Genomic DNA, 27058 nt, shown 5'->3' on the forward strand with positions numbered 1-27058 from the left:
TTCTTCTCCTTTCTTTTTTTCTCTTCTTTTCTTCCTCTTTTTTTTTCTTCCTTTTTTTTGCGCCGCCAATAGGGGGGGCCGCGGCCGTTTCGGCCCCCCCCCCCCTGGATCCGCCACTGGTTAATTTCACCTTCGTTTTTACGTCCAATCCCCGGTCCAATCACTTCATTTTCCAATTTCTGATATCTGAATAATGTGCAGTGTATTTTGGTAGGGAGTTGCGCAAGACCCGTTTGGCGTTCCATACTACACACGTTGAAACATGTTCCCCTTTTCCTTTTGTTTGCATACGCATTTTGCATATCGTTATTATTGCATTTGTAGCATCATCCGTATCCGCTGTGCAAATCTCAGTGCCCGTGTCAGTGGTCCGTTGGCGTTGTAATTTGTAGCTTGCAACTTCGTAACAAAAAGAATCTAGGCCTAACGTTAGACTCTATATAGCTGATCTGCTTACTAGTTATTTGTCTGTGTATGTGCATCTGGTAATTTAGGGCTAGTAATTTTGAACAGGAATTCAAAATGAGCAAGAGGAAAGCACCAGATAGCAACAATCCCAACCAAGAGTTCGTGGACTTTCTGGTCGGTAAGTTGACACATTATTTTATAGATAATCATGCCGGATAATCATATGGCCTGGATAAATGGCGGAATTTGGTATGTGCCAAGAAAGTAAAAAACTAAAACCAAAGCCTAATTGCCCTAAAAATGGCTGAAGAGGAGGAGGAGAAGAAGAAGAAGAAGAAGAAGAAGAAGAAGAAGAAGAAGAAGAAGAAGAAGAAGAAGAAGAAGAAGAAGAAGAAGAAGAAGAAGAAGAAGAAGAAGAAGAAGAAGAAGAAGAAGAAGAAGAAGAAGAAGAAGAAGAAGAAGAAGAAGAAGAAGAAGAAGAAGAAGAAGAAGAAGAAGAAGAAGGAAAAGGAGGAGGAGGAGGAGGAGAAGGAGGAGGAGAAGAAGAAGAAGGAGGAGAAGGAGAAGGAGAAGGAGAAGGAGGAGGAGGAGGAGGGGGGAAGAATAATTAAGGAGGAGATGGAAAATGACCTAAAGATACTAGACAGTATCTAGACCTTGTAGAATTATCTATGTCCCCTTTGTAAAAATTAATGTAGTAGATCTACATTCCACCCAATTTTAATAACAGTCAGGCACAGGGGAATGCTCTTTTTTCATGGTAGCATTCCGGGACAGAGCTCGATCTACATTTGTGGTGAAAATACCTGATTTCATGGATGTGATGTGGCCACAATTAGCATTTATGTCTTTCATTTCTTCTTTCGTTTTTTCTCCTGTTGCATTTCAGAGCTCGCGAACTACGAGAAGAATGTCAATCGAGCAATGCATAAACACAATGCATATCGCAAGGCTGCCAGCGTCTTAGCCAAATACCCAACAAAGATCAAGAGCGGAGACGAAGCCAAAAGATTGGTAATTAAATACTTATAGAAAACAGTAATTGTAATTTTAAAAAAATATATTTCTCTTAATATGATCTTATCATTCAAGGATTAGCCCATTGTCTCGTCTTTTTTTATTTCCTTCTTGCCAGTTATCTTTATTTTCATATGAAGACACTCACGTACATGTCCATGTATTTCCTGTGTTATTATTGTTGAATTGTTATGACAGGAAAAGCTTGTTAAGACAGCCATACATACAAGGAATTCAAACAATCTTCTCAGAGCAATCTGTAGGTAGCAAATGTAACTGAATGATTTTAAAAACCTGGCAAGAATGTATATATTTTTTAAATAAATCTTTGCCCACATATTCTTATTAATGAGACACTTTTTCCAGACAAGTGATAAACTAAACCATGTCAGTGCTGCAATTCAAATTTACTCAAAAAGTTCTAAAAGAACTCACCAAATCTTGACATTTGTAAATTATTTATTTTGTTTTTAACTACGGAACCCTTAAAGGATGGCATTGGTGTTCAGATCGCCAAAAAGATTGACGAGGTCATAGCTACAGGAAAGCTCGAGAAACTTGAGAAAATCCGCAAAGATGACAAGAGTGAAGCCATCAACCTGCTCACCAGAGTATCAGGAATTGGGTAAGAGACAGTAGAGCGCTTTCGCAAAGACGACGGAAGCAAAGATGACGGGAGAATTCACTCATCCGACATTGTCCTATACTATGCTCCCGTCTTCATTTGTAACCTGTATATAGAGCGCTTTCGCAAACACGACGGAAGATTAAGACGAGGGTAACCGAGCGAAACAATCAATCTGAGCATGCGCGAACCAGAATTTTCTCCATCATGTTGAATTTCACAACCGTTCTCGGCCATAATAGCGTTCGTTCCCTAAACACGACGGAAGAGCTGTATCGCCGTACAATGGGCCATTTTCGTAATGTAACCAAATTTAATGCACAAGTCTTTGTGAAGTGTCTCAATACAAATCATTTCATTCACCTGCTAAGAATAATAGTATTTCAATAGACAGAATCCGAACTGCATACGTTAATTGATCTCGGTTGAGTGAATTCTCCCGTCGTCTTTGTGAAAGCGCACTAGTCTAGCTTCCAAGTTGATTTAAGTTAGAATTTGTCTACAGTGAGGGGGAGGGGGATTTTCTCCCTTCTACCTTGTGGAGATGTCGTGGTATAGTGGTTCATTCACTTGACTCTCAATCCAAGGGTTGAGGGTTTGAATCCAGCCTGGCACTAACATCTTTTGGTAAGACATCAATCCACATTTGCCACTCTCAGCCCAGGTGTTGAATGGGTACCTGGCAGGATGCAAAAGTCATTGTAGTCTGCTCAGCATTGTGAGCGTCTGTTAAATGATGCCTGGCTGGAATGCTCTCCAGGGACGGGAGAATGTGCATACATTGTATGCGGGCAAGCATGAATCTGATGTCTAGGGTAATAAAATATATCAGTGTTAAAGCGCTTATAGACATTGTTGATGTATTAAGTGCTACATAAACCCATTGTATTATTATTGTTATTCTCAGTGGAGAGAATCCCAAGAGTTTGAAATTGTCATCTTGTTCTGTCTGTCTTGTTCTGTCAATCATACATGTATGGAATTTAAGAGTTTAAGACATCCATGCTGTAGGCACATTTAGGCAACCGTTGATCTGTCCAGAGCCAGAATTAGTTTATGCCCTTCTGGCCCCGAACAGATGAGTTATTGAAGCCTAATTTGACAAAGTCTTAAGTTAGGCTTGAATCAAGACACAGTGTAAGTGTCAAATTAACTTCTACTGTATTTAAAGAGAAGGTTGAGTTCTGGGAAGAGATGAACAATTAATTGTGAGCGTTATCATTGTATTATGTAAGTGTGGAAGAACATCAAATAAAAAATGTTGCCTGAAAAGCATGGCTCTTCAAATGCCTTAATATTCTAAATATAGCATGTAACATCATCAAAATCGGGACAGACTTTTATGCCATGTGTGCATGTAGCCCCATATACATCTTTCTGTGTACAGTGCTTGTAACTTTACCGAGACTGGGCCAAATATCTTACCATTTTGATGATTCCAGAACCTTGCAGTACACACCAATACTTATATGCTTGATGATCAACCTTTTCTGATCGATTCCACAACGTTTCTTTCACAATGCAATCGGATGACCAGAACTCAACTTTATCTTTAAAGACCTATTGAAGGAAAACAAATTCGTTCAGTGAGTTACATGTAGCATTTTTTGTTCTTCACCTATTCCATTGTCAGATATTGTATTAGTGAAGTGGAGCTTAAATGTAAATTATTTATTTATAAAATACCACAACTTCAATTACAGGCCTGTTGCTGCTAGGAAACTAGTCATGGATGATGGTGTTATGTCTATTGATGGTAAGTTTTCTGTCATTGGGCCTGTCTTCACTATCTCGAGATTGCCAAATATCCCGCTATTTGAACTATCCTGATCGCAAACTATCCAGCTAATTTGCGTCTTCATCAGCCCGAAGTTGCAATAACTGGATATTTGGTCGGGATTGTCATCCCAAGATATCTTGGGATAGTTTGCAAAATATCCAGCTATTTGTCCGGTGCGTCTTCACCAGACCGAAGACTTGCACTATGCGCGAATGCTGAGCAAAATATCTTGAGCTAATTTCTCAAGGTCGAGTTTCAAATTTCGAGGTCGAATCTCGAGCTGATGAAGAGGCGATTTGTAACTTCGGGATTATTTCCCAAATCAAAAATAGCGGGCTATTTGGCAATCTCGAGGTGATGAAGACGCGCCTATTATTATCATTTAAAGCAATCAGATGGCCATGTCCCAATTTCTTGATTGCTAGAAGTCTGATGTTGTCTCTCTACCATGAATTCCAATGTTTTTGTTTTTAAGCGAGCGGGTTTTACAGCTATAGCTTTGCCAACATTGTGAATGTGTAAAATGCAGTTTGGTCTTGGACTTGAGCCATTTTTAATCGTCTTCTCAGGGTTCCGTTTACTTTTTAAGTGTTTTCCGTTTATCATGAAATAAGTTCTGAAATGAGAGTACGCATTCTTTGAATTATCCACTACTTGATCATAGAGGTTGAGAATGCAGAGAAAGATTTCCTGGATTTTCAGCTTATTAATCAATGAACTTTTAAATGTTATCTAAATTCAATTAGTTGGTATATTCTGACAGTGCTTTGCTGCCATTGATGGGCCATAAGCAGTATATTTACTTGATGATTTTAAATCTCTTCTTATTTTACATTACATCATATGGCTGATAGATCGATTAGAGTTTATGATTTCAATTCTACCTGCCAGAAGTCATATACTTGAGATTACACATTATTACATATTATTAAGAAAGAGCTGTCTTATATTTATATGTATTTATTTTTATTTTATTTTATTTAGTTATTCATTTTTTCATTTTTTTTTCATTTCACAGATCTGAGAAAGAACACAGATAAACTCAATCATCATCAAAAAATCGGGCTTCGGTAAGTTAAGATGACAGTCATTTTGCAATCAGTTAGAAAGTGGATTCCTGTCATACTTTTTTCTCAATCTAAAATGAAGTTATTTTAAGATTATTTATTAAGGAATAAAAGTTTAAAAAGTGAAATGCGATTCAGAAGAAAAGAACCTCTGGGAGTCTTTTTCATAAAACTTTTATCAGTAACATTAAACAAATGCTAAAATTTTGTGTCAAGTTTGCCCTCAACCAATCAAATGTAATGATTTCAGTAGCTTTTAACAGCTATTGTAACTTGTTATTGATAAAAAGTTTTATGGAACAGGGCCCAGACCAAGTAGAAGTGATATCAAAGTTAACACGGTAAGAATTAACAACACCAACAACAACCAAATTTCTACTATCAGGGATGTAGGTTTTCAGGCTTGGTGCATTTCTTCATCATTTCAGACCGGGGAAATGCTATTTCAAGCTCTTTCAGGCTTTGGATTGTGCAAAACAAAAGGTTTACGGCCAGTTTTAAGTTAACTATTTCATCAAGGTTTAGTTTGAGCAAGGAATTTGAGTTGCGTAAAAAATTGACTATGAAGCAGTTGTCACCAGGCCCTCTCTTATAAAGAGTTGATATCAAGCACAACTTATTTGTGATTGATATCAATCGCGACTATATGAACATAAGAGATAGGAGACTGAAAACTTGAGATTGATTGGATGACTTACAATTGATTTGGATCAATCGTAACTCTTTATAAGGCGGGGGCCCGGGTCATATATTAGTTGTACAATTTTTGTTTCCTCCTTTAATTCCCTTTTTTCCTCAGGCATTTTGAAGACTTTGAGAGGAGGATACCGCGGGAAGAGGTGACAAGACTTGAAGGTATCCTCAAATCCCAGGTAGCAGCGGAAGACGAAGATTACGTAGCTACTGTATGCGGGAGCTATAGGAGAGGGGCTGCCTCAAGTGGTGACATGGACGTCCTCCTAACGCATCCATCCTACACGTCCAAGGATAAGAAAAAGGTGATTTACAGTCGCACCCCTTCCCCTCGCCCCCCCCCCCTGTTACACCCACAAATGTAATAACGCCCACAAATGTAATAACTCCCACAAATGTAATAACTCCCACAAATGTAATAACACCTTACCCACAAATGTAATAACACCCACAAATGTAATAACACTTCACCCACAAATGTAATAATTTTGAATCACCCACAAATGTAATAATGACTTTACCCACAAATGTAATAAATTTGAAGGGATATTTTGTCGAATTTGTTCAAACCTAAAACCCTGTAATAAAGCATGGGTATAGCGCGTAGTCTTTACTCCAGACCCGGTTATTTCAAAAATTAAAAAAATCTTCAAATTAAGACCCCATAATCCTTTTCCTTGGGAATAACTTGTTGTTGTTGTTGTTGTTTTAGTTTTAAGGGCGTGTGTCATTCAATTATGACATGAGAATCGAGCGTAGTCTTTCCTCCAGACCCGGTTATTCAAAAGTTAAAAAAAACAAACAAAAAACTTTTAAACTAAGACCCCACCATCTTCCAAACTAAGACCCGGTAATAAAGCATGGGTTTAGAGCGTAGTTTTTCTTCCAGACCCGGTTATTTCAAAACTTTTTAAAAATCTTCAACACTAAGACCCCATCATCTTATTCCTGTGGAAGAACATGAGTATTGAGCATAGTCTTTCCTCCAGACCCGGTTATTCAAAAGTTAAAAAACAAACAAAAAACAAAACAAAACAAAACAAAAACAAAAACCTTTTAAACTAAGACCCCTCCATCTTCCAAATTAAGACCCGGTAATAAAGCATGGGATTAGAGCATAGTCTTTACTTCAGACTCGGTTATTTAAAAAAAAAAAATCTTCAAACTAAGACCTCACCATCTCATTCCTGTGAGAAAACATGGGTATAGAGCGTAGTCTTTCCTCCAGACCCGGTTATTTCAAAGGAAATAGAAATTTAAACAAATCTTCGAAACTAAGACCTACCATCTTATTCCTCTTTTTTTTTTCATTTAAAAATAAATTACATTATTACATTACATTATATACAGCGATTTTCGGGCTGACATGCAAAGACAAAAGGCCATGTGACTTTGTAATGGTAGGTCCGATTTTCAAAAAATTTCTTTCAAAAAATGCGCAGACTCGAAAGAAAAAAGTCACAAAATTTCAGTGCAGGGGGGGCTTCTAAAGCCCAATGGGCCAATGAGAGGGGCATTGAGGCCAATCATGAGGGCATCCACGGCCATGGCCTTGGTGGCCTTGGATTTATGTAAGCCCTGCCTACATTTTTACTTTGATGCCAGAGTTAAGCACACATTTTGAGACATTACAAGTTTGGTTTATTGTTAATTTATCTGTCATTGATTTTTGTCTTTTTCGTTTACATTTTTACCATGGGTCAACATATTTCTGACTTGTTATCTTGTTTACTCTAGTTCGGTAAGAGTCTAATTATGATATATATGATACATGTATAGCTGGCGCTGGTCAGTGGCTGTCGGGCTCACGATCATTTGGGCTAAAAGAATTTCCATTTTCGGTTTAATACAATTTGGAGTGGACTTTAAAAGATTATTATTATAATTATTATTATTATTATTATTATTGTCCTGTGTTTTTTAACAGCCTGAGCTGTTGGTGAGTGTGGTGAAGAGAATGATAGATAGCAAGCTGGTCACAGACACCATCTCACAAGGAGACACCAAATTTATGGTAAGAATGCCATTTTTTACATCTGACTGATATTAGCTCTCTCTTATATTATTTTCCTGAATTATTGTTTTGCAGCCTGCCAGGTCCATGCTTTAGAATTTACTTCTAATTTCATTTGAAATTGTTAGAGAGAAGTCCCTTCATAATTTCCCTTGGTAACCAAAGCCATTTTGTGATGAGTTCCTGTTTGTTTTGCTTATTACCGGTACGTACATTAATATGATGTAAATGTTTATCGTGATATTACTTACATGTACAGTTACAATATTGAAGGTGATCACCATTACATTGTTATTACTGATTTCATCACCGGTAAGTGTTATGAGATAGTAATGACATTGGTGCTGAGGATATGATGATAAATTATACTAATGATGATGGTAATAGCAAGATTAATAATGATGATATGATGATGGTGATGATATTGATGATGATGATGATAACTGTGACGATGATAATGATTAATTTATGATGATGGTGGTGACGACTGATTGACTGATGATGATGGTAAAAATGCCAAAGTTAATGACGATGATGATGATTATCATCATTTTCATAATACTGCTAACGATGATGATGATGATGCTGATAATTATAATGTTTGTGTTGTTGGCGGTGATGATAATTCTAATGCTGCTTAAAATTCAACCACACAAATTTCTTTCTTCACAGGGTATCATGATGATGATGATAATGATTACCGGTAATTTATGATGATGGTGGTCTGGTGATGACCGATCAACTGATGATGGTGGTAATAATGCCAATGTTAATGATACTGATGATGATGATCATCATCATCATTTTGATAATCCTGCTAATGAAGATGATGATGATGATGATTCTAATGTTGCTGAAAATGCAAACACTCAAATTTCTTTCTTCACAGGGCATCATCCGCCTCCCAGAGAAAGATGCCAAGGAGGGCGAAGAGATTTACTTCCGTCGTCTTGATATCCGTCTGATACCCCATGATCAGTACCACTGTGGAACTCTCTATTTCACCGGCAGTGATATGTTCAACAAGGATATGAGAGCCAAGGCCTTAGAAGAAGGCTTTACGATCAATGAATACACCATAAGGCCTATGGGGAGTACAGGTGGGTGCCAATATATTAACCATCTTTCATTTTCAGCGGCTAGGACCATAGCTAGTAGAATAGTTCCATCACTATACATGCCACCTTCAGTGACAGAACTATTCTACTTGCTATAGTCCTAGCCTCTGAAATCGTTTCCTTTGTACGTGGGAGGGAACAATTTATAGCCATCATGATACTAATTGACCTTTAAAGATATAGTTCAGTTCTGGTCATGCGACTGCAATGTGAAAGTAACTGCAAAGTTCGGGAATCATTAAAATGATTAAGAAATTTAATCTTGGTAAAGTAACAAGCACTGTACACAGAAAGATGTATATGAGACTGCACAAACATGTGGCATGAAAATGAGGCCCACATTTTTAAGCTGTTACATGTCATATTTAGAATATGAAAGCATTTGAAGAGCCATGCTTTTCAGGGAACATTTTTCTCTGAAGTTCTTCCACACTTGCATAATATCAACAAAAACGCTCACATTTTATTTTTCACCTTTTCCCAGAACTCAACCTTCTCTTTAAAGCATGCACATGTCCTAGCTTTCTCACTAAATACACTACAACTAGGAATTTTATTGTCTTTCCCTTAATGCCGATAATCAAAAGGGTTGATCATTATAGCTCTTTTTAAGTATAGATAGCTTTACTTTCTTCCATTTTCATTCTATAAAATACAGGTTGCCTAATGTGTTTCTCTCTTATTCTATTTCTTAAAAGGTGTTTGGACAATTCTACTTTCAGACTCTCAACACAAAAGTGTTTTATAGGGTTATAGTCTCTACTGTAAGGTCTTGGAGCATATCTAGTTGACATTCACACCCCTTTATGTTTTGAGGTGCACTGCCTGTGATTTCAAGATGCAGTGTCACATTTGTGATGAATTCTTATTAAAATTGAAATAAACATTACAATTCTAACTAGAGATATTCATTGAAATCTATAAATTGGAACCTTTGTTTTATTTGGAATGCCATGAATTATGTATACCTGGGACCAATTTCACAAAGCCTTTTAATTTTCAATGGCAAATGACAAATCTGCTGATAACCAATCAGAAGCAAGGATTTCAGTAGCTTATAACAAAACTTGTCCTTTGTCACTGATGACATGTTTTGTGAAATGGGGTCATGGTAATTCATTAATGAATAAGACTGATCAAACTAAAGATGTTCATTGAAATTTTTTAATTGACAATGCATTGTAGAATGTTTATTCACTGTTTTCTTTTACAAATGATTCAATTCTTTCCTCTTCATGTTTACCTTAGGTATTGCTGGAGAACCATTACCAGTGACATCAGAGGAGGATGTCTTTGACTACATCGGCATGAAATATAAATCTCCATCGCAAAGGAATTTGTGAAAACATTGTCCTCACCATCATCATCATCAACAAAAACATCACAAAAAACAATACCACCACCATCATCATGCCATCTGTTCTATCATGATTAACTCATATCCTGCCATAAGGATGCATGCACACTATCCGTTAAAGTGCTTTGTACATGAGAGCGCGATATCGATTGGCTGCTTTATTTACGCGAGCGAGCTACCGCTTCAGTGCTTCATAAATGTTTGCTCGCATTCGTAATAGCAGTTATTGTTCATGCCCGTTGTACTGTGCGGAGTGCTTCCCACGCGCTATAGATCGCACCATCAGATTATCTCAAAATAAACTTGGCACAGGGGGGATTTGTGACTTGGCACAATGGGGATTAGCCCTGTGGCTCTGGGCTGTATTCATTATGGCACGATAAGAGTTAACATCATCACCAACAACAACAACATCACGAACAAAGACCACCACCACCACCACCACCATCATCATCATCATCATCATCATCATCATCATTATCATCATCAGCTTGCTATCATTGGTGTCATGATTATCATCCTGATCATCTTCTCAACATTGTCATCGACATCAGGGCGATTCCTACTGGTACAATTATCACATCATGTTAATATTCGTCTACCGTATATCATGTAAACATGATAAAACAGTCTATGTCACTGTTGCTTGATATATGTTTTCCATGTTTAGTCCCTTTTTTAAATGAACTCAAAAACAATATGGTTATGAAACTTAAAATGTTACCTAAATATCACAGTGTGGCATCTCACATGCCATGCGATTATTATCATTATTACAATCATAAACTGTGAATAATCTATCAAAGTGTAACTTACTTTAAATACCCAACAATACTTTTAAGAATACAATGTTTATGTTTTGCAAGTTAACTGGCATTGAAGTGATGTGTTTACTACTCTAATTTAAGTTTTTAGAAACAAATTTGTTTACATGCTGCTTGTAAGTATCGGCTTGCATGGTGATGTAGATATACAGTAGGCTTGCGGGTGGACCATGTGAGAGAGAGGGAGGATTGAGGAGTCCTGAAAAGGACTCTCGGTAATCTTTCTCGAGGGTGTGTAGACCTGAAAAGGACTGTTGGTGTAGTCTTGCAAAAGACTGTTGATTATCTAAAGATTACTGAGAGTCCTTTCAGTCAGGACTCCTCAATCCTCCCTCTCTCTCACATGGTGCACCGCAAGCCTACTGTAAATTTGTTTAAGGAGTACATAGAAATGTAGTGTGAATACAATGTGCATGCTCTAGAGTTCAACGCACAGGTATCAAAATTATTGCATGACACATGATGCTCTGGTGACAATTTGCTCCATGATCAACATTCAGTAATACCCAAATTCATTACCGGTACTTCAATATTAGAACCAACACTAGATTCAATCCTAATCCTACCACTACTCCTTTTCTAAAACTAAATAGCAATGCTTACCCTAACGCTACATCTACCACGTAGTAAATTGTGGAGCAAATGCACCAACGTAATTATGGGTCTCGCAAAAAAACATGTATGAACAGAAAATATCAGAATTTCCTGAGTGATGTATCTCACAGGGCAAGTAGGCCAAGGTTGTATTAAATGTAATTACTAATTACCCACAATGAATTCTTATTCCGAAGGTGAATTTTTGTTTTGTTTTTTTATTTTGTAGGACAACGATGTGTGTGCACATATTGGTCATAAACAAATTGAGTGTATTCACAATCTTAAGACTTGCTTCTTCTTACATACAGTAAAACCCTAAAGATTACATTATGGTTGTTTAACCCTGTATATAATGTATGATGCTGTAAATGAACTTTTTTTTCATCTTTATTTTTTAATTGTCTAAAGCTATTTTGTACTGGTAAGTTGTATTCTACTTGTATTTGAAATGAAATTACAGATGTTTAAACTTTCAATTGGACATCTGATGTTTTTACAAGCTAGGAAGCACATCAAATACATGTACTTAAAGGGAAACAGTAGATTTTTGTATGTTTAGATATAAATTGTAGAGCATTTAGATATGGTAATAAATGTATTAGGTGTATCAATAGGAATGCTTTTCATTCTCAGTATTAGCTACTTTGTTCAAAATTGATACTTGTGTAAGTTCATTTTCGGTTTGCCAAGTTTCTCTTTAAATACAGTGAGCCTTTTGATGCATTGCAATAAAAACAGCTCATGTGATAGATGTAAATATAATTTGATATAAAATTCATTTTGTTTGTTTGTATTTTGTTGTTATTGTTAATTAATTGTCATTAAAAATACCCACATTAATGTGCAGATAAATGCTGAAATTGTCCACAAATTGAACATAGCTTTCATATAAAATTAAAATCAATACGTATTTAATAACTGTAATTAATTTACATTCAAACCTGCTTTAGTGACCACCTGTCTACAAGGACCACATTTTCAGTTTCCCTTGAAAATGGTTTCTCATTGAAACATGAACTAAAGGAACCTGTCCACAAAGACCACTCTTTGTGTTTCCCTTTGGTGGTCACTATAGAGAGGTTCGACTGTATTATGAACTTCTAATATCATTACAGTTAACCACAACATTCTTACCCCTTGAATTGTGGTTTTTCATAACTCGATAATAAAAGGCGGACTGGTTGAATTGACGCCTTTTTTTCAATACTTTTGAAGCTCTAATACGTTATATTCTCAAGAAACCTAAATCAGGAAAGATCAATTTGATAAGGGTATGAATAATATAGTTAACTACAATTTAAACAGTAAAACACCCTCTTTCTTTCTCTCTTCTCTCATTCCCTCCCCTCTCTCTGCCTTGGCCTATCCCCACCTGTAATAATACTAATAAGAATATGTATTTTGTCCTCAAATCTGCATTCCAAAATGATGAAAAGGGTTACTCAATCCAAAATTGAAAAGACACAGCCCCCCCCCCCATAATTTCCTAAAGAAGGAGGGGGGGGGGGAGGTGGGGGCAGGAAGAAGAGAGATCTAACCAAGTTTAAAAATTTTCATTCATTAAAAATATATGTATGAGATAAAATCAGCAACTTTTTGAAATTGCCAACCAGCCCCTCCCACCCAGCAAAACCCTGCTATATGATGTGTTTCAGTTTCTACGGACTTCAAAACAGAATGACTTGTACAAGTAAACTTGGTATTCATTATCAAATATTTGTTTTATTGGTATGTCGTTCAAATAATAATCTGGGTGATGAAATGATTTTACAGATAAATCGCTACGGTTACCCTCTTGACATTCCATATAAAAATAATAATACAAGATAAATAACATTTCTTACGAGATGAAACAATAAATTTAGAAACAATAAATTTAAAAACAAGGGGGAGGGGGCGTAAGCGTAGACAGATACAAAAACAATTTTGAGGGAGAAAATCAAATAGTGCTATTAAAGGCTAAAGAAAACTTTGTTTACATTGCGATATGCAATATCACATCGGTCTTTAAATACGATTCAGGTGTTTACGTTCTTTTGGGGGAAAATTACTTGCCATATTTCTAAACTTAATTATTAAACAAAAAGAAAACATATAAAGATATACCTACTCTAAAACTCACTACTAAATTAAAATGCATGTATAAGCATTACACATGTTATCGATACATTTTTATGGCAAGCTCCATCTCTAGTTAGTCTTCTCATAATTGCTTTTGGACCACTTAAATATTTGGGCGGTATTCGGACGAGGACAACAAATTAAAAGTTCCGTGGTATGGAAGAAGTAGGGCTAGTGCATTGCACCTGGACTGGATTGAAGAAATGTGCCATTATTTATTTATCATGATCAAATGAATCGTACAATACACTTTATGTTCATGTAAAGTGTAAAGAATACCAAATTCACATATTGTTGAGAAGTATTCTTGATTGTACAAAGTGGATGCGTGGATTATTTACTAAATTACAGTTCTAAAGGAATTTTTCAATTTTCAAAGAATCAAACCGGCCTAAATCCCAAAAGGCAGCTTAAATAATGACCCATAGTCTAAAAACTATTTGAATAATCGCTATGAATATCCATTTTCCATGGGTATACTATTATCCAATTAATATTCATATTTCTTCAATTTGAAATTTAAATTTCAGGTAAGGTAATTTGGAGTTCCCTCTTGCAGCTCCAATTCCTTAGGTTACCTTGCAATTATAAACAGACAAGGATTCAAACCTGCTGATCAGCTGTTTGCAAGATATATATTTTTTTCTTATGACTACTATAGTCATGACATTCTGGAGTTATTTTTGCAAGAGTATGAATGTTTCAACCACCACTATGAGCCATGTTTGTAAAAATAAAAAAAATTGAACTGAAAAGTAAACAGTAATACATAAATAAAGCTCAAAAAGAAAATCAAAAAGAAAATATCAAAAAACTTGTAGAGTAATCCAAAACAAAAAGAGCTATCAATAAAATGATACTTCAATTGTGTTAAGAAATGGATGAATGCATTTTATACAGATCTGAATCGTACCTTGTTTTCCGGTATTCCAATACTTTGTACCGGTATTACAAATTTTGAGAATCACAGCAGATGAAAACTGTGTTTGCCCTCTCTTTTTGACAAATATTTCTTCTCTGTAAGTCTCCCTTAATACATAATTTCATCATGAACATCTATTTATCAAAGACCACCCAATGAGACCATGGGCCGATTTCTCAAAACCAGCATAAGTCGAAGTTCATGGACATCCAATTAAAACGCATGCTAATTCTATGACACATGTACTTGTGGGATGTCCCATGAACCTCGACAGATGACAGCTTTGTGAAACTGTCGACATATGCGTATTTCTTGCCTGAAACTGCTATTGCATGTACACATTATATTTTGCAATATTTTCACTTCTCCAATTTTCACCCCAAGACTCTTTCTTTCTCTTTAAAGGTCAAAGCATGTTGATGTATGAAACAAGTAGTGTGTTCAAAGAAAATGAAGCAGTTGCAAAGAAATTGGCATACGGTCAGATTTGCAAAATAAGTATTTAAATTAAGTAATTAACCACTGTGTAGAATAGTTGTAGGCGTGTATACATGTATGCGTATTTACATATATGACTTATACATGAACATCTGCAGATAAAGAATTAACAATCCTGTTTTGTAAATATAAATGCAAGCTTAAATTATAATGAGTTTGTACATAAAAAATATCAATACACACATTTGCTCATGAGACATACTGTGAAGTCGATGTCATGTTCCCCGTCCTAAAATTTTAACATCTCCCAAATATACGGCATGTTCGGAAAATTGGTTACGTACCAAAGATTCAAACTCGACGGAAGTAAATCAAGATATCAAATAAGGGGAATGTGGAGCTGAATCAACAGTCACACCCGGTCCCCATTTCACAAAACTTGTCATCAGTGACAAAAGACAGTTTTTGTTATAAGCTACTGAAATCCTTGCTTCTGATTGGTTATCAGCAGATTTGTCATCTGTCATTGAAAAAGGGCTTTGTGAAATGGGCCCCATTTCACAAAACTTGTCATCAGTGACAAAAGACAGTTTTTGTTATAAGCTACTGAAATCCTCGCTTCTGATTAGTTATCACCAGATTTGTCATTCATTTTTGTCATTGAAAAGAGGCTTTGTGAAATGGGTCCTAGACTGACAGACAAACTAACAAACCTCGAATAGCCAAGAATCGGTCGGTTTGGTGTCGGGTTAGCAGTGTGGCTGAGTTACAAATGCCAATTAAGGGGAAAGAAACAGTCTGCATATGCGTAAAACTGTCCGATAGGGGTCAATATGGCATATGCGCTCTACATAATATATCTTTACTAAATGGGCTCATGAGAATTTCAAGGAAACTACGGGAAAAAAATGAATTTATATTTCCAATCATTTTCAGGACATCAATGCCTCCGATCATATTATTTTATCTACATTGGAGGGGAATATTAAAGGCATAAGCCATAAAGAAGTTCACATAGATAGGGTCCAACATTTCATAAATTCTTGCAGCTTCATTATCAAACCGGGCATCAAGAGTTGAAAATGTCATGAATTTGTTTTCTAGCATTCTGTGGACCACTGTCAAAAAGCCTATCAGGTTTACAAGCTCCTCAAGTTGATTCGAACAGGAAAGTAAGAAAAATTTAAGATGAAATTTTCAACTGTTACAATTCTCTATTAATTGCTCTTGGATGATAAAAAAAAATGTGTGGACGAAGATCGCAGTGATAATGTTCCTCTTATGAACGTAGAAAAATCAACCACGCAGCCCATGTCTCCATGCTCAAACACGAAGATGGTACAGGCAGGGTTGATCGTGTGTACATGCAGCCTGATATATATGTGTTGCGCCCTCGCTTGGGGGAAGCATGACGATGTTACAGCCATATCAGTCTGTAATGCCCACGTGTTCTCCAGAGCCTCCCCAATCACACTCGATGATGAAACGAGCAACAAGAAACACTTGAGATGATCCGATTGTTTTGATTTCTCTCCGCTTGTCTCATATATTTTTGTCCATTATTTCAAGCGTGGGTGTTCTCTTTAGAGGTACTGGCTTAGCCAGACAAAGCCCTCTCCGTAACCTTGCTTCTTGAGAACACTACACATAAAGAGCTCCAAAGGACGGCCTGGTAAATCTTTGAGGGGGACTTTGCCCTGTGGAGAAAAAGAAACGAAACAAAACATATTTATGTTTAAATTACATTTGCCATTTCATTTGAGATGTACAATATCTTGGAAATTTAAAAAAATAATTAATGTTTTAAAAATTCATTTGAAAATTGAGAATTTCATGATTTCATGTCCTACAAACATATTGAGTTTGGGGACCATGGGGGACCAACAGGTACCACTAAGGCATTGTTGGCTATATAGAGGGCGCAAGTAGCTGCAAGTAGTGCAGTTAGTTTCAAAACATGTAGGCATAGGCTTAGTTTGGACTGCAAAAATAACAGTAAAACTTCAGTTCTTGACAGTTAATCAGTGACAACTGTTTGAAAACTTGGTGGGCACAGAAGGGATTCGTCAAGCAAGCAACGTTTCATTGGCTTTACCTTTCCAGTTGTCTGTCCTGTGAGGCCCATCTGATATCTTAATTCTTCTTCACTAGCTGCTCCAGATACGTCAATCTTGTTGCCCAGTACAAGGATGGGGGCATTTGCTATCATTTCATCCGTCATTAAACTCTGTTAAAAGAAAATATCGCACATAAAGATTAACGTTTCTCACTGTGCAATGGTTCTTAACAGGAGGTTGTGAAATGAAAGGGTTATCCACAAAACAAATCCAACTTATTGAAACAAATCCAACTTATGCCTTGAGCATCTCTTGGGGTGGATATGTGCGCATTATAAATGTTGTTATTATTATTATTATTATTATTGAAATCTAAATACGCATTACAGGGGTAGCAGAATGAATGCTTTCAAGGTTGTAAAAGGCACTGTGGTGGATTACTAAAAGTGGTAATTTGGGAAAAGGTTAAGAATCATTACCATCAACAGACAGGAGTGATAACTGCAAAGTGTCTTCACACCTGAGCCCCGTTGCATAAAACTGACCATTGATGGTAACTTTGCCATTAATGGCAACTACCATGGTAACAGGGCTCAACAGCCAAGCAAAATCAAGATTTCAATGGTAAGTTTTGTGCAACGGGCCCTGGGCATCGTAAGTCAGACAATATTATAGCCTTCATAATTTACAACCAAGTTGAAATTTGATAGGGGGTAGAGTTGGGGGTAGGTTACTGTAGGTAACACAGTTTTCCTCACCCCTCCCCCCTCCCCCCCCCCCTCACCCACTTCTTTCTCTTTCTCTCTCTCTCTTTCTCTCTCTGGCAGTGAAAGAATATCATCTGAAATACTCTACCTCTACTTATCTGAGAACATAAAAGTGAAGGAGGGGGGAAAAAGGGGAGGGATAGAGAGATAAAGAAATGTTTATATATATAGAGAGAGAGAGAGAGTGAGAGAGGGAGAGAGAGAGAGAGAGGGGGGGGGGGGCATAGGAGACTTACATCTAATTCTGCTTTTGCTTCTGCAAACCTTTCCCTCTCTGCTGCATCTACCAGGAACACGATTCCTTCAACTGCGGGTAGGTACTTTTTCCAGACTTTTCTAACTTGTAAATGACCCCCAAGGTCAAAGGTTGTGAATGTGACTCCATCGATCCTCAGCTCTTCCGATGCTGTAAGAAAACAGTTAAAGGTTCAGGGATCGATCAGTCAATCTTTATTTACTGGGTGTAAGCCACAAATATGTTTATCAAATCCTGCTGGTTCCAAGATTTTTTCTGACTTGTTTCCAATTACAGATCGATCAATATTGTTTTTACTGAGTGTAAGCAACAAATATGTTTAAACAATTGAAATCTCTCCCAGGAAGCATTACATTTATTCAAAAAAATATCTTTATCATCTATACAACAGTTGAAATATTGACTAACAGAAAATGTTTTAAAATCTCTCAGTTTCGAACTGTAGTGATATGAATGTCACTTGGGGTAGGATTTCTAAATTTCTCTTGGTAATAGATCAGTCATACACAGCCACGGCAACTCCTTTTCTGACCGCAAACTGAACATTTCTTGATAATATTGGTAATAAAATTTGTTTGGTCTGGTGTCTGTCTTGTTGGTGTGACTAGGATATTATTGGGTTATTCCAATATTTTTAAAAGAAAATAAATATCTGAATAGAAAATACTTATAATTTGGAATTTTGGAGTTTACTCAGGATTGGAAAAGGTCCACAGCCCCTAAAACCCCCGATATATTGAAGCCCTGGTTCAATATACTCACTTGGATGTAATGTTGGTACATGGCAGGCCATTCTGTCATCTTTTAAGACTGCGAGTAACGTCGTCTTGCCTGCATTGTCTAATCCCAGAAATACTAATCTGCCTGTCTTGCCCCATAGTCCTGGCAAAATAGAGAATAAGAGAATAGAGAATTTGTTTCAACTAAATCATAACATTTTCAGAAACAGAAAGGCCTTGCATAAAGGAAAAGAGGAAAGAATATAAAAAAGTGGAGAGCGATTTAGTTGTTAAAAAAGCTTCAAAAGAGCTCTGGTAAAATGCCTGCAAACAAAAAATACTCTTCATCTCAACATAATCTTCAACACTTGGAATCTTGAATTCGTTTACAAGTACATTTATGTATTGCAGTTGTTTACAATAATCCATGAAAGTGTTGTTGAACTTTGCCCGTGTACAAGTCATATGGAACTTTTACAGTAAGTAGTAAAAGCATGCCACGCCAATACTACATTACAGGCCACGCTCGCTTTAGTATTACTACCTAATATAACAAGTGAGTTCCAGTTTGTACCGGTATGATTACAGTACCAGTATGTTTATTAATAATAAAAAAAATGTTTTTAATGTCATACATGACTCTTGTGTGAATTTATGTACATTATGTGACGTATACACCCAAGTGTTTATCAATTATTTTGTAACTACATTGTACATCATATTTTGTTTGTTTATGTGCTGCCAGTGGAGGCCAATTTTCTATGTTTTTAATATGGATCAATAAAAGAATCTACCGGTATCTTTTCATAAAACGTGGAATATTGAATTCTTTGACAAGAAAACTTATACATGTATATTGCAGTTGTTTACATTTTACAATGATCCATGAAAGTGATATTGAACTTTGTATCAATTGTAGAGCACCAGGAGTGTCTACTCTCTAGTCTGACAGACATGAGTGCTATACCAGAACCCAGCAATGTTATTATTATTATTTTTGGCAGCAACGTCCTATCTATGTAACCCAAAAACTTGACCTTGATTAGTTGAACGTTGCCTACTTGAACAGCTGATCTTGACTTAAATGTTCATTGATTTAGCAAATAAATGAGAAAAGTTGGCAGAAGACCAGTGATTGTTTTAGATTCGGAGTGAGAGGAGATGTGATACATTGGGTGGTATATCGATAGCTGGTACTAATCCACACTTTTATGGAGTGCCTGTTGCCAACTCATTTACCCTGTACAGATTATTTTAATCCTTCAATGAAAAGTGTTCCAAAAATTAATTCTGCAATGTAATGGGAAGAAAAAGATAATATGAGTATAAACTGAATTTCAACAAAGTCTTTGGTAGATTATCTTTGTCATGAATGTTGAAGGAGGAAGATGACACCTAGCATTCCATAGAAGTGTGAACTAAAATTCTTGTTTAGTCTGGACATACAGCCTTTTCACACACAGCTAAAATTCTATAAACATGACTAGTATAAACGTGTTTCGAACGTGTTTAAACTACTCACGAGCCTTTCACACACAGAAATTTCGGTGCGATCGTTAATTGTTTCGTGATTAACTACTGCTCGTAAAATGCGCAGTAGTGCCATTGCGCATTGAAGGTCATGTCATGTCAATCAAAGCGCACGCTCCATCCAGTTTAAACACGTTTAAACAAGAATTTCCTTTCACACACAAAATGTCAAGCTCTCTAGATACGAACTTCGTATCTGCAGCCTGCTTTTAGGGGCGTATGGATCGCGACTTCGTATCTATCCCAACATCGTATAAACGATGTTCACACTGGGAAATTTTGTCTATAAACATGTTTAAAATTTTACGATGATTCTAATCATCACTAGATACGATGAATTTTAGCTGTGTGTGAAAAGGCTGTTAGTCCCGGCTTAACTTATGACAATACCACCCATTCTGAGTAATGGGTGACATTGTATTTCACATCATTATAAACCGGTGCTTTTTGGCAGTGTCATATCTGAACAAGGCCTTAGTTACCATATACTTCTAAGCACTGTGATCGTAAAACCTTGTTCACATATCGTACTGCAAAACTGCGCCTGGTGTCTATGATGACTTGAAGTGTAATATTTACGCTTCAAATTTATACATCTTACAACACAGAGTGCAGTGGATAGGTGCCCGGACCTTTGTTGCACGCAGTTGCCATTCATTTACACGTTTAAACGTGGTTTACTCTGTCATATCTGAACGAGCCTTAAAGGTACTATGTCCCTTTTGCAGCCAACCTCAAATTCTGTAGAACTTTGCAGGAATTATGAATGTGTCATGTATGTCCTATCTGTGAAATTTAAACGTTAGCAGTGTCCTCATATTCAAATTATGCAAGGAAACCTGTTTACTTGCTAGACTTCACTGTCAGACACTATTGAGTGACTGACTGGCTTTTTTTCTTCATTGGTAATAACATACATGAAAAGAGTTGTAAAGGGTACATGAGCATTTGTCTACAACAATAACCCACTTCTTGTGATGGCCAAGATTAAACTGATTGAATCTTTGCGCAGCTTAAAACGTATGACCATTCGGTACGATTGTCTGAAAATCAAGACTATTACTTTTGGGCTCTATAGCCCTAGAGTCGATTTGACAACTAATAGTCGTTATTTTCCCACTTGAAGACATTTTCAAGCCCCACCTTTTTTAGGGAAGTTCTAAATTAGTATTATCTTTCAAATGCAGTTGGAATTTAACTTTTTCATTTTTTGGGCCTGCAAATGGGACATAGTATCTTTAAGAAAAGTTAATTTGCTATCTTCCACACCAAGTGTAAAAGTTAATTAACAAAACTTTTTATTTCATATACTGAAACTTGCACTTTGACAGACTTGTCTGCAACATGTCACATTCTTAATTTTTATTCTTCAAGTACTCTTGGCTACAAAAGGCATCTGACATCTGACCCCTTCATCACACTTCATTGAATATAAATTTCAAGTCGTTTAAATAGAAAACCAATTGCAGAGCACCAGATAGATCTTCAGTTAAATATCAATTAGGAAATGTATAAGATGCATGACTTACCTAAACCTTTCAGTATAGACGTGAAAGTTTCTACAAAATAATTCCAACCGCTCCATATAAAACTCATCTTCTTTGGTGAATGTGTCTAAAATCTGATGGAAAAGAAGAAGAAATAAAAACAAATGGTCATTATTTGCAATGACGAAAAAATATAGCGAAATCAAATGTATACATCAGCTACATGTACAACAAGATACTGCTCTGATATGAATCACCACACGTTTCGCAAGATGTTATGAACAAAAGTCTGAGAAGTGTAAACCTGGACTTTGCCTTTGACATCAGAGAAGTGCTAAGTCATCATCATGACAGTATAATATTTCCCTGTAAACAATCATAACCTTGTTATTCTCCTACTTCAGTCATGAAAATCTTCAGACTTCTCTTTGCCACTCTGATCAGACTAGGTTCCAATTTGTCTTTCACAAATTTCATGATCTCCATTGAAAAAGAAAGTGTGTTTTTAGTGCACAAGCCACAGAAGGATCTATTGATCTTAATGTAGCTAGAGAAGTAACAAAAGTGCATGATAATTTTTTTGTTAATTGTGGGTTTTTTGTCCGCCTGTCTCTATCACAATTTCACTAGATATTAGTAGAGCTGCATCGCTGAATTGGGAGACTCTCTCCCATTTGACTTTCTCCCATATTGGATATTTAGCTTACAAAAGGAGAAATGAGACAACACCAACAACAAGGAAGCTTTTACCAGCTAAATTCTTGCCCCTATGAGGTCAGGAGCCCATTTGTTTTATGTATGGATCGTACATATAACAAAAAGTGTTATGAAAACATAACTACCAGCAACAGTGAATTTAACCAAATGGTCAAAAATAGAAAATTTTATGAGGAATCTACTTATCACAATTTCAATTTGAGCCAAACGATTGCCTGTGTAAAAAAAAAAAGGCACACGCATGGAGTTTCTTAAATTCAGCAAACTATGTGCTAGCAAATTAAAGGAACTCCCTGCTTGCGCCCTTGTAGACTAAACTTATCGCTATTATCGTTAAGAAAGTATTAATTAAGCAACACAAAAACAGTTATTTGCATTTTAGCCAGAACCAACATCGCAAATTCTCATCATAGAGGTCAGCATTTCTGCAATGTAAAACGCACCCTAAATTAATTATCATCAGGAAAACCTGGTAGGTAAGCAAATTGCTATCACTCAAGTATCATTATCTCATATTTTTGGTTAAAATTCTTAACCGATTTCCAAGTGCTTTGTATCAGAAAGAAAAATGAAGAGTCCATGACTGCACTAGCGAACTCTGAAGCGCAAAGCCAGGCAAGAACTTGGGAAGGTATGATTACCAGTAGGAGCGCTGGTCCGAGAATGAGGATCGTCGCATATACAAGGATATCCTTGTAAACGCTGACAAAATGTGACCTAAAATGCGGACGTTTTTTTCCTTCGGTGTTCTGCGGGTTTCGGTTTCCCGATCCACGCACTGGCAATGCGAAAAACGGATTACGCATAAAAAAATACCCCCAGTTCACTGTCTATTTGTATGGGTTGTTCGTCTTCCTGAGGATTTATCGCTCATAGTAGGGTGTCTGAACGATTTTTCAATTTTCAATTTGGGATCGTTTTTCACCATTTTTGTTTGATATTTGAATAAAAAATGTTATCAGAATAATACATTTCAAATTTCAAGTCTCACCGATGTTTCTATCAAAAGTTACAGCCCCTCCAACACGCTGGTATATTCATATCATTTTGGTCAAAATCGACGAAAAAGACGTCCACGCAGAGTGATGTTGTTTTGCTAAATTTAGCCAAACAGCTGTATCGCGCGATATGCAAGCGTATGCATATCGTACGCATGCTGCTAAGCCAATCCGCGACTTGCAGCTTGAGCTACGCTGTCTCCGCGACATGTGCGATTGACTAGTATGGTTGGCGTTCGTCGCACAATAAACCCGGAAGTGAATGCACGTTATAGTCAATGGCAATATCGCGGAGACAACGCACGTTGTCTCCGCGATATTGCCATTGACTATAACGTGTATTCACTTCCGGGTTTATCGAGGGAATTGCCAACCATAATTTCAGTCACTATAACGTGTAATTGAATTTGGGGTTTCGTTCGTGCGCGGAGATGTTACGCGATGTAACCATGGTTTGGACTGAGCGGAGCGCACGCCTCCTAATTAGCTGATCCACCAAATAGCGAGAAGGGTATTTTTAAACTGTTATCAGTTGTGATCCCTGGGGGCTAGCGAAAATATAATCACATAGAATTGTTCCTTAGGACTGGGACTACTTATCGATCGGGGCGTCATATCTCAAAAGTGACAAACCTCAGAGTTAGCCAGGACACAATGTTTAAATTGCTGTTTTGACCAAGATATTTTTAGAATTTCGGGGGCTACGCCCCTTTGGAAATATTGGAATTCACCTGCTCTTTCATATGACACCTCATTCATTGATTATCACCTTCAGGATCACAACTGATAAAGGTTTGAATCTCGATTTGAAAAAAAAATTTTGACTTTTTTTGCATGGTCGCGCAATGCACGTAGGCTGCATAGGGATGCGTGTAATCTCTATGGGAAGAATTTTAGCACACAACATCGGGTGCGCGATCAGACACCCTACTCATAGCGTGAAAGTCTCTGTAGCATGTAGCATGAATCGCATCATGAAAATCAATGCGGAATCCGTATTTTCGCATGGCCAACGCGCGAACCTGAAATCAGAATCCTTAGCGAAATGGGGGACACATCTGTCCGCGTTTATGCAGACGATCCTTATTCTCGGACCAGCGACCCAATTACCAACACATTAACATTTACTAGGTTTTGTTTACATCACTCGATTACGCAGGCCAGGAATGAGTAATGGGTGCCAATTTAAGTAGGGGTCTAGGCATCATCTTGCCCTAGTTATAGCCGACTCGAGAAATAGCCATGGAACTTGTGCTGCTACACACGTACACTGCTAGCGCTACGGCACAGCCCACACAATTTAAGATGTCAATGTCGTTCATTCAAACGTTATCATCGGTTACGCACCGCAGGAGTGAAAACACCGGCCCGTCGTCGTAACAGGGGCGTATTTTGACACATTTAACATTTTCTCAAAATAATATATCATACAATTGATCTAATTTCATTCGACCACTTTCACACATAGCATAAAAACAATATAAAATCACAATATTTACTTCTATGGGAAAAATTGCGTCATTCAACGGCTTCTCGCTCCGGCTACGTACACAATCTGATGACAGGAACTACAATATGGTTGACTATGGTGCTGACGTCATCCCTCGAACAGCTGATTAACTAACAGCGTTTCCTATTGGTCAATAAAAACAACGAAATATCATGGAATCTCCATTCAATGCAATGACATAAAACCTATTTTTCATTTTAGTATCTGATTCTGCTGGAAGTAATTCAATGCTTTCTTCTTAGCTGATCTCACAATAATTCCCAAACGAGGTTAAACAATAAAAAAAGACCTGCTAACTTGTTAAAGTTTGAAATAATTTCAATCGATGTACGTCGATGTACAATCAAAATCGCATATTCTGAAGGAAGAGTACTGTCCAATCAGAACATGACTTATCTGTTCACAGCATTCATTGGCAAAAAGTTCACTGAACCATCGTATTCGGTGCCACTCCTATAAAAAGTAACTGTCCCGATACTGTTGTTCAATCAAAAACGTGCTTTTGAAATAGGGTTGCGCAATCAAGTTGTGAAATAGCCTTTCTTTTTTAAATATACATGGTTTTATTATACGGTACAACTACTGGCTTTCTATCTGACTTTGAGAAAAAAAATGCGGTTTGTGTTATTATTCCAAAAGCATCACAAACAAGCACCCTGGCCAGCAGGCATGCAAATAAAGTTATAACTCTCTTCAGTTTTCTTTCCCCTTTTTCACCTTTAGAGTGATTCGCAGTTTTCATTAGGATATGAGAAAAGTCTAAAGACGAAGCCTCCTGAAGTATTTTCTATCCCTTTTCTCAGAAAAAATACTATTCCTGATGAGTGACAATAGTGTTGGACTATATATGGTCAGCCCATTATGATCTCGAAGTGCCTGCGAGAAAGGTATTAAAGACCAATAATACCTTAAGAAGTTCACGCAAGCGTGAAAACGAAAAAGAAATGTTTTGACAAAAGTCACGTGAAAGCCTGTGTAATTATTAAATGGTGTCTTATTTACCCAGGGTAGCCACATTTCTTGCGGATCTTGCAATTACCCCTGCATTTGCCAGGTATATCTACTCATTATCACTTTGAGTACTTTTCCTCCCGTGCACGAGGAGCAGTGCATGCATGCAGCTGCCCTCCCATATCTTTGTAAACCTCTTTTTGTTAATATACTTTCTCCCCCTTTCCTTCTCCTGACTCTCTCTTTTCTTCTTTTCTTTCTGTTATTTTTGTTTCTTTTTTTTCTTTTCCCCCTTCATTCCATTTCTCTCCGTCTCTCCCTAGTCTCTCTGTCTCTTCGTCACTTGTTTGAAGGAAAGTGAAGCCCGGAATGGGGGGTCACGGGGTGTTGTTTGAGTTACTTCAGTCCCCGGGGCTACATTTTCTTTTAATCCCCTCTTGAGTCTTCTCACTTTCTTCCTTATAGTCTTCTTCCATTTATCCTTACTCTCTCAACAACAAAAATCGAGTGATCGCTGACGTCACTCCTCTGGGGAGTGAAAATAGAGTGAAAATCACTCTTTTCTTCTTAGAGAGCACTCTAAAATCAATCGATATTCACTCCTAAACAAGTGATCCCTGACGTCACTCCCAAGAAAGTGAAAATAGAGTGAAAAATCTCTTTTTTAGAGAGAGAGAGAGAGAGAGAGAGTGAAAGAGTACTAGGTTCTGTTATTTGTATTATATTATTTATCTGTTCATACTTGTTATGCATATTTTGATTTGAATGTACTTATATATTTTTTGTTTAATGTAATATGCTTCACCTGGATGGGAAGTTTCTTCTTTTGTTTGGCATGGAAGAAGACAATAGATTATATATTCTATATTATTCTCATTTACACCTGGGCCCTGGGAGAGAATTTTGTCAAAGAGCATATAACTATCTGGGATTCGAGCCGTCAACCGGCCTTGGATTGTGAGTCAAGTGAATACGAGACGTGGACACCTCCAACCTGCATGAACCAAATGACATTCTGTTCTATAAGGGCATTCTTGGTAGGCCTCAACTCCTTGTTTGAATCAAGTTCCCCTTCCTCCGTGCAT

General features: G+C 37.0%; 2 protein-coding genes across 2 annotated transcripts; one reads left to right on the top strand and one right to left on the bottom strand.

Annotated features, from left to right (window-relative positions):
• Positions 1-348: 348 nt before the first annotated feature.
• On the top strand, positions 349-10457 carry LOC582628 (DNA polymerase beta). Its single transcript, XM_003729476.3, has 9 exons — positions 349-586; positions 1298-1422; positions 1917-2050; positions 3754-3806; positions 4849-4900; positions 5697-5895; positions 7518-7604; positions 8494-8704; positions 9971-10457. The coding sequence occupies exons 1-9, from the start codon at positions 523-525 to the stop codon at positions 10063-10065; spliced, it is 1020 nt and encodes a 339-aa protein (XP_003729524.1). The 5' UTR covers positions 349-522; the 3' UTR covers positions 10066-10457.
• Positions 10458-13196: 2739 nt separating this feature from the next.
• On the bottom strand, positions 13197-25143 carry LOC582657 (GTP-binding protein SAR1b). The gene is made up of 6 exons (XM_030979797.1): positions 25012-25143; positions 21840-21931; positions 18824-18943; positions 18042-18211; positions 17077-17208; positions 13197-16678 (listed from the first exon to the last, which is right to left on the bottom strand). The coding sequence occupies exons 2-6, from the start codon at positions 21904-21906 to the stop codon at positions 16565-16567; spliced, it is 603 nt and encodes a 200-aa protein (XP_030835657.1). The 5' UTR covers positions 21907-21931; positions 25012-25143; the 3' UTR covers positions 13197-16564.
• Positions 25144-27058: the final 1915 nt, after the last annotated feature.

The sequence above is a fragment of the Strongylocentrotus purpuratus genome, unplaced genomic scaffold (genome assembly GCF_000002235.5).
Source record: "Strongylocentrotus purpuratus isolate Spur 01 unplaced genomic scaffold, Spur_5.0 spur5_scaffold_10, whole genome shotgun sequence".
NCBI lineage: Eukaryota > Metazoa > Echinodermata > Echinoidea > Camarodonta > Strongylocentrotidae > Strongylocentrotus > Strongylocentrotus purpuratus.

What these genes read in the sequence shown, in the direction of transcription:
- LOC582628 (XM_003729476.3), top strand. Translation starts at nt 523, where the DNA reads ATGAGCAAGAGGAAAGCACCAGATAGCAACAATCCCAACCAAGAGTTC. An exon ending in TGGTGTTATGTCTATTGATG is followed by an intron (nt 3,807 to 4,848) that starts GTAAGTTTTCTG and finishes TTCATTTCACAG; the next exon opens with ATCTGAGAAAGAACACAGAT. An exon ending in CATCAAAAAATCGGGCTTCG is followed by an intron (nt 4,901 to 5,696) that starts GTAAGTTAAGAT and finishes TTTTTTCCTCAG; the next exon opens with GCATTTTGAAGACTTTGAGA.
- LOC582657 (XM_030979797.1), bottom strand. Translation starts at nt 21,906, where the DNA reads ATGAGTTTTATATGGAGCGGTTGGAATTATTTTGTAGAAACTTTCACG. An exon ending in GTCTATACTGAAAGGTTTAG is followed by an intron (nt 18,944 to 21,839) that starts GTAAGTCATGCA and finishes CTATTTTGCCAG; the next exon opens with GACTATGGGGCAAGACAGGC. An exon ending in AAGCAAAAGCAGAATTAGAT is followed by an intron (nt 17,209 to 18,041) that starts GTAAGTCTCCTA and finishes TTCTTTTAACAG; the next exon opens with AGTTTAATGACGGATGAAAT.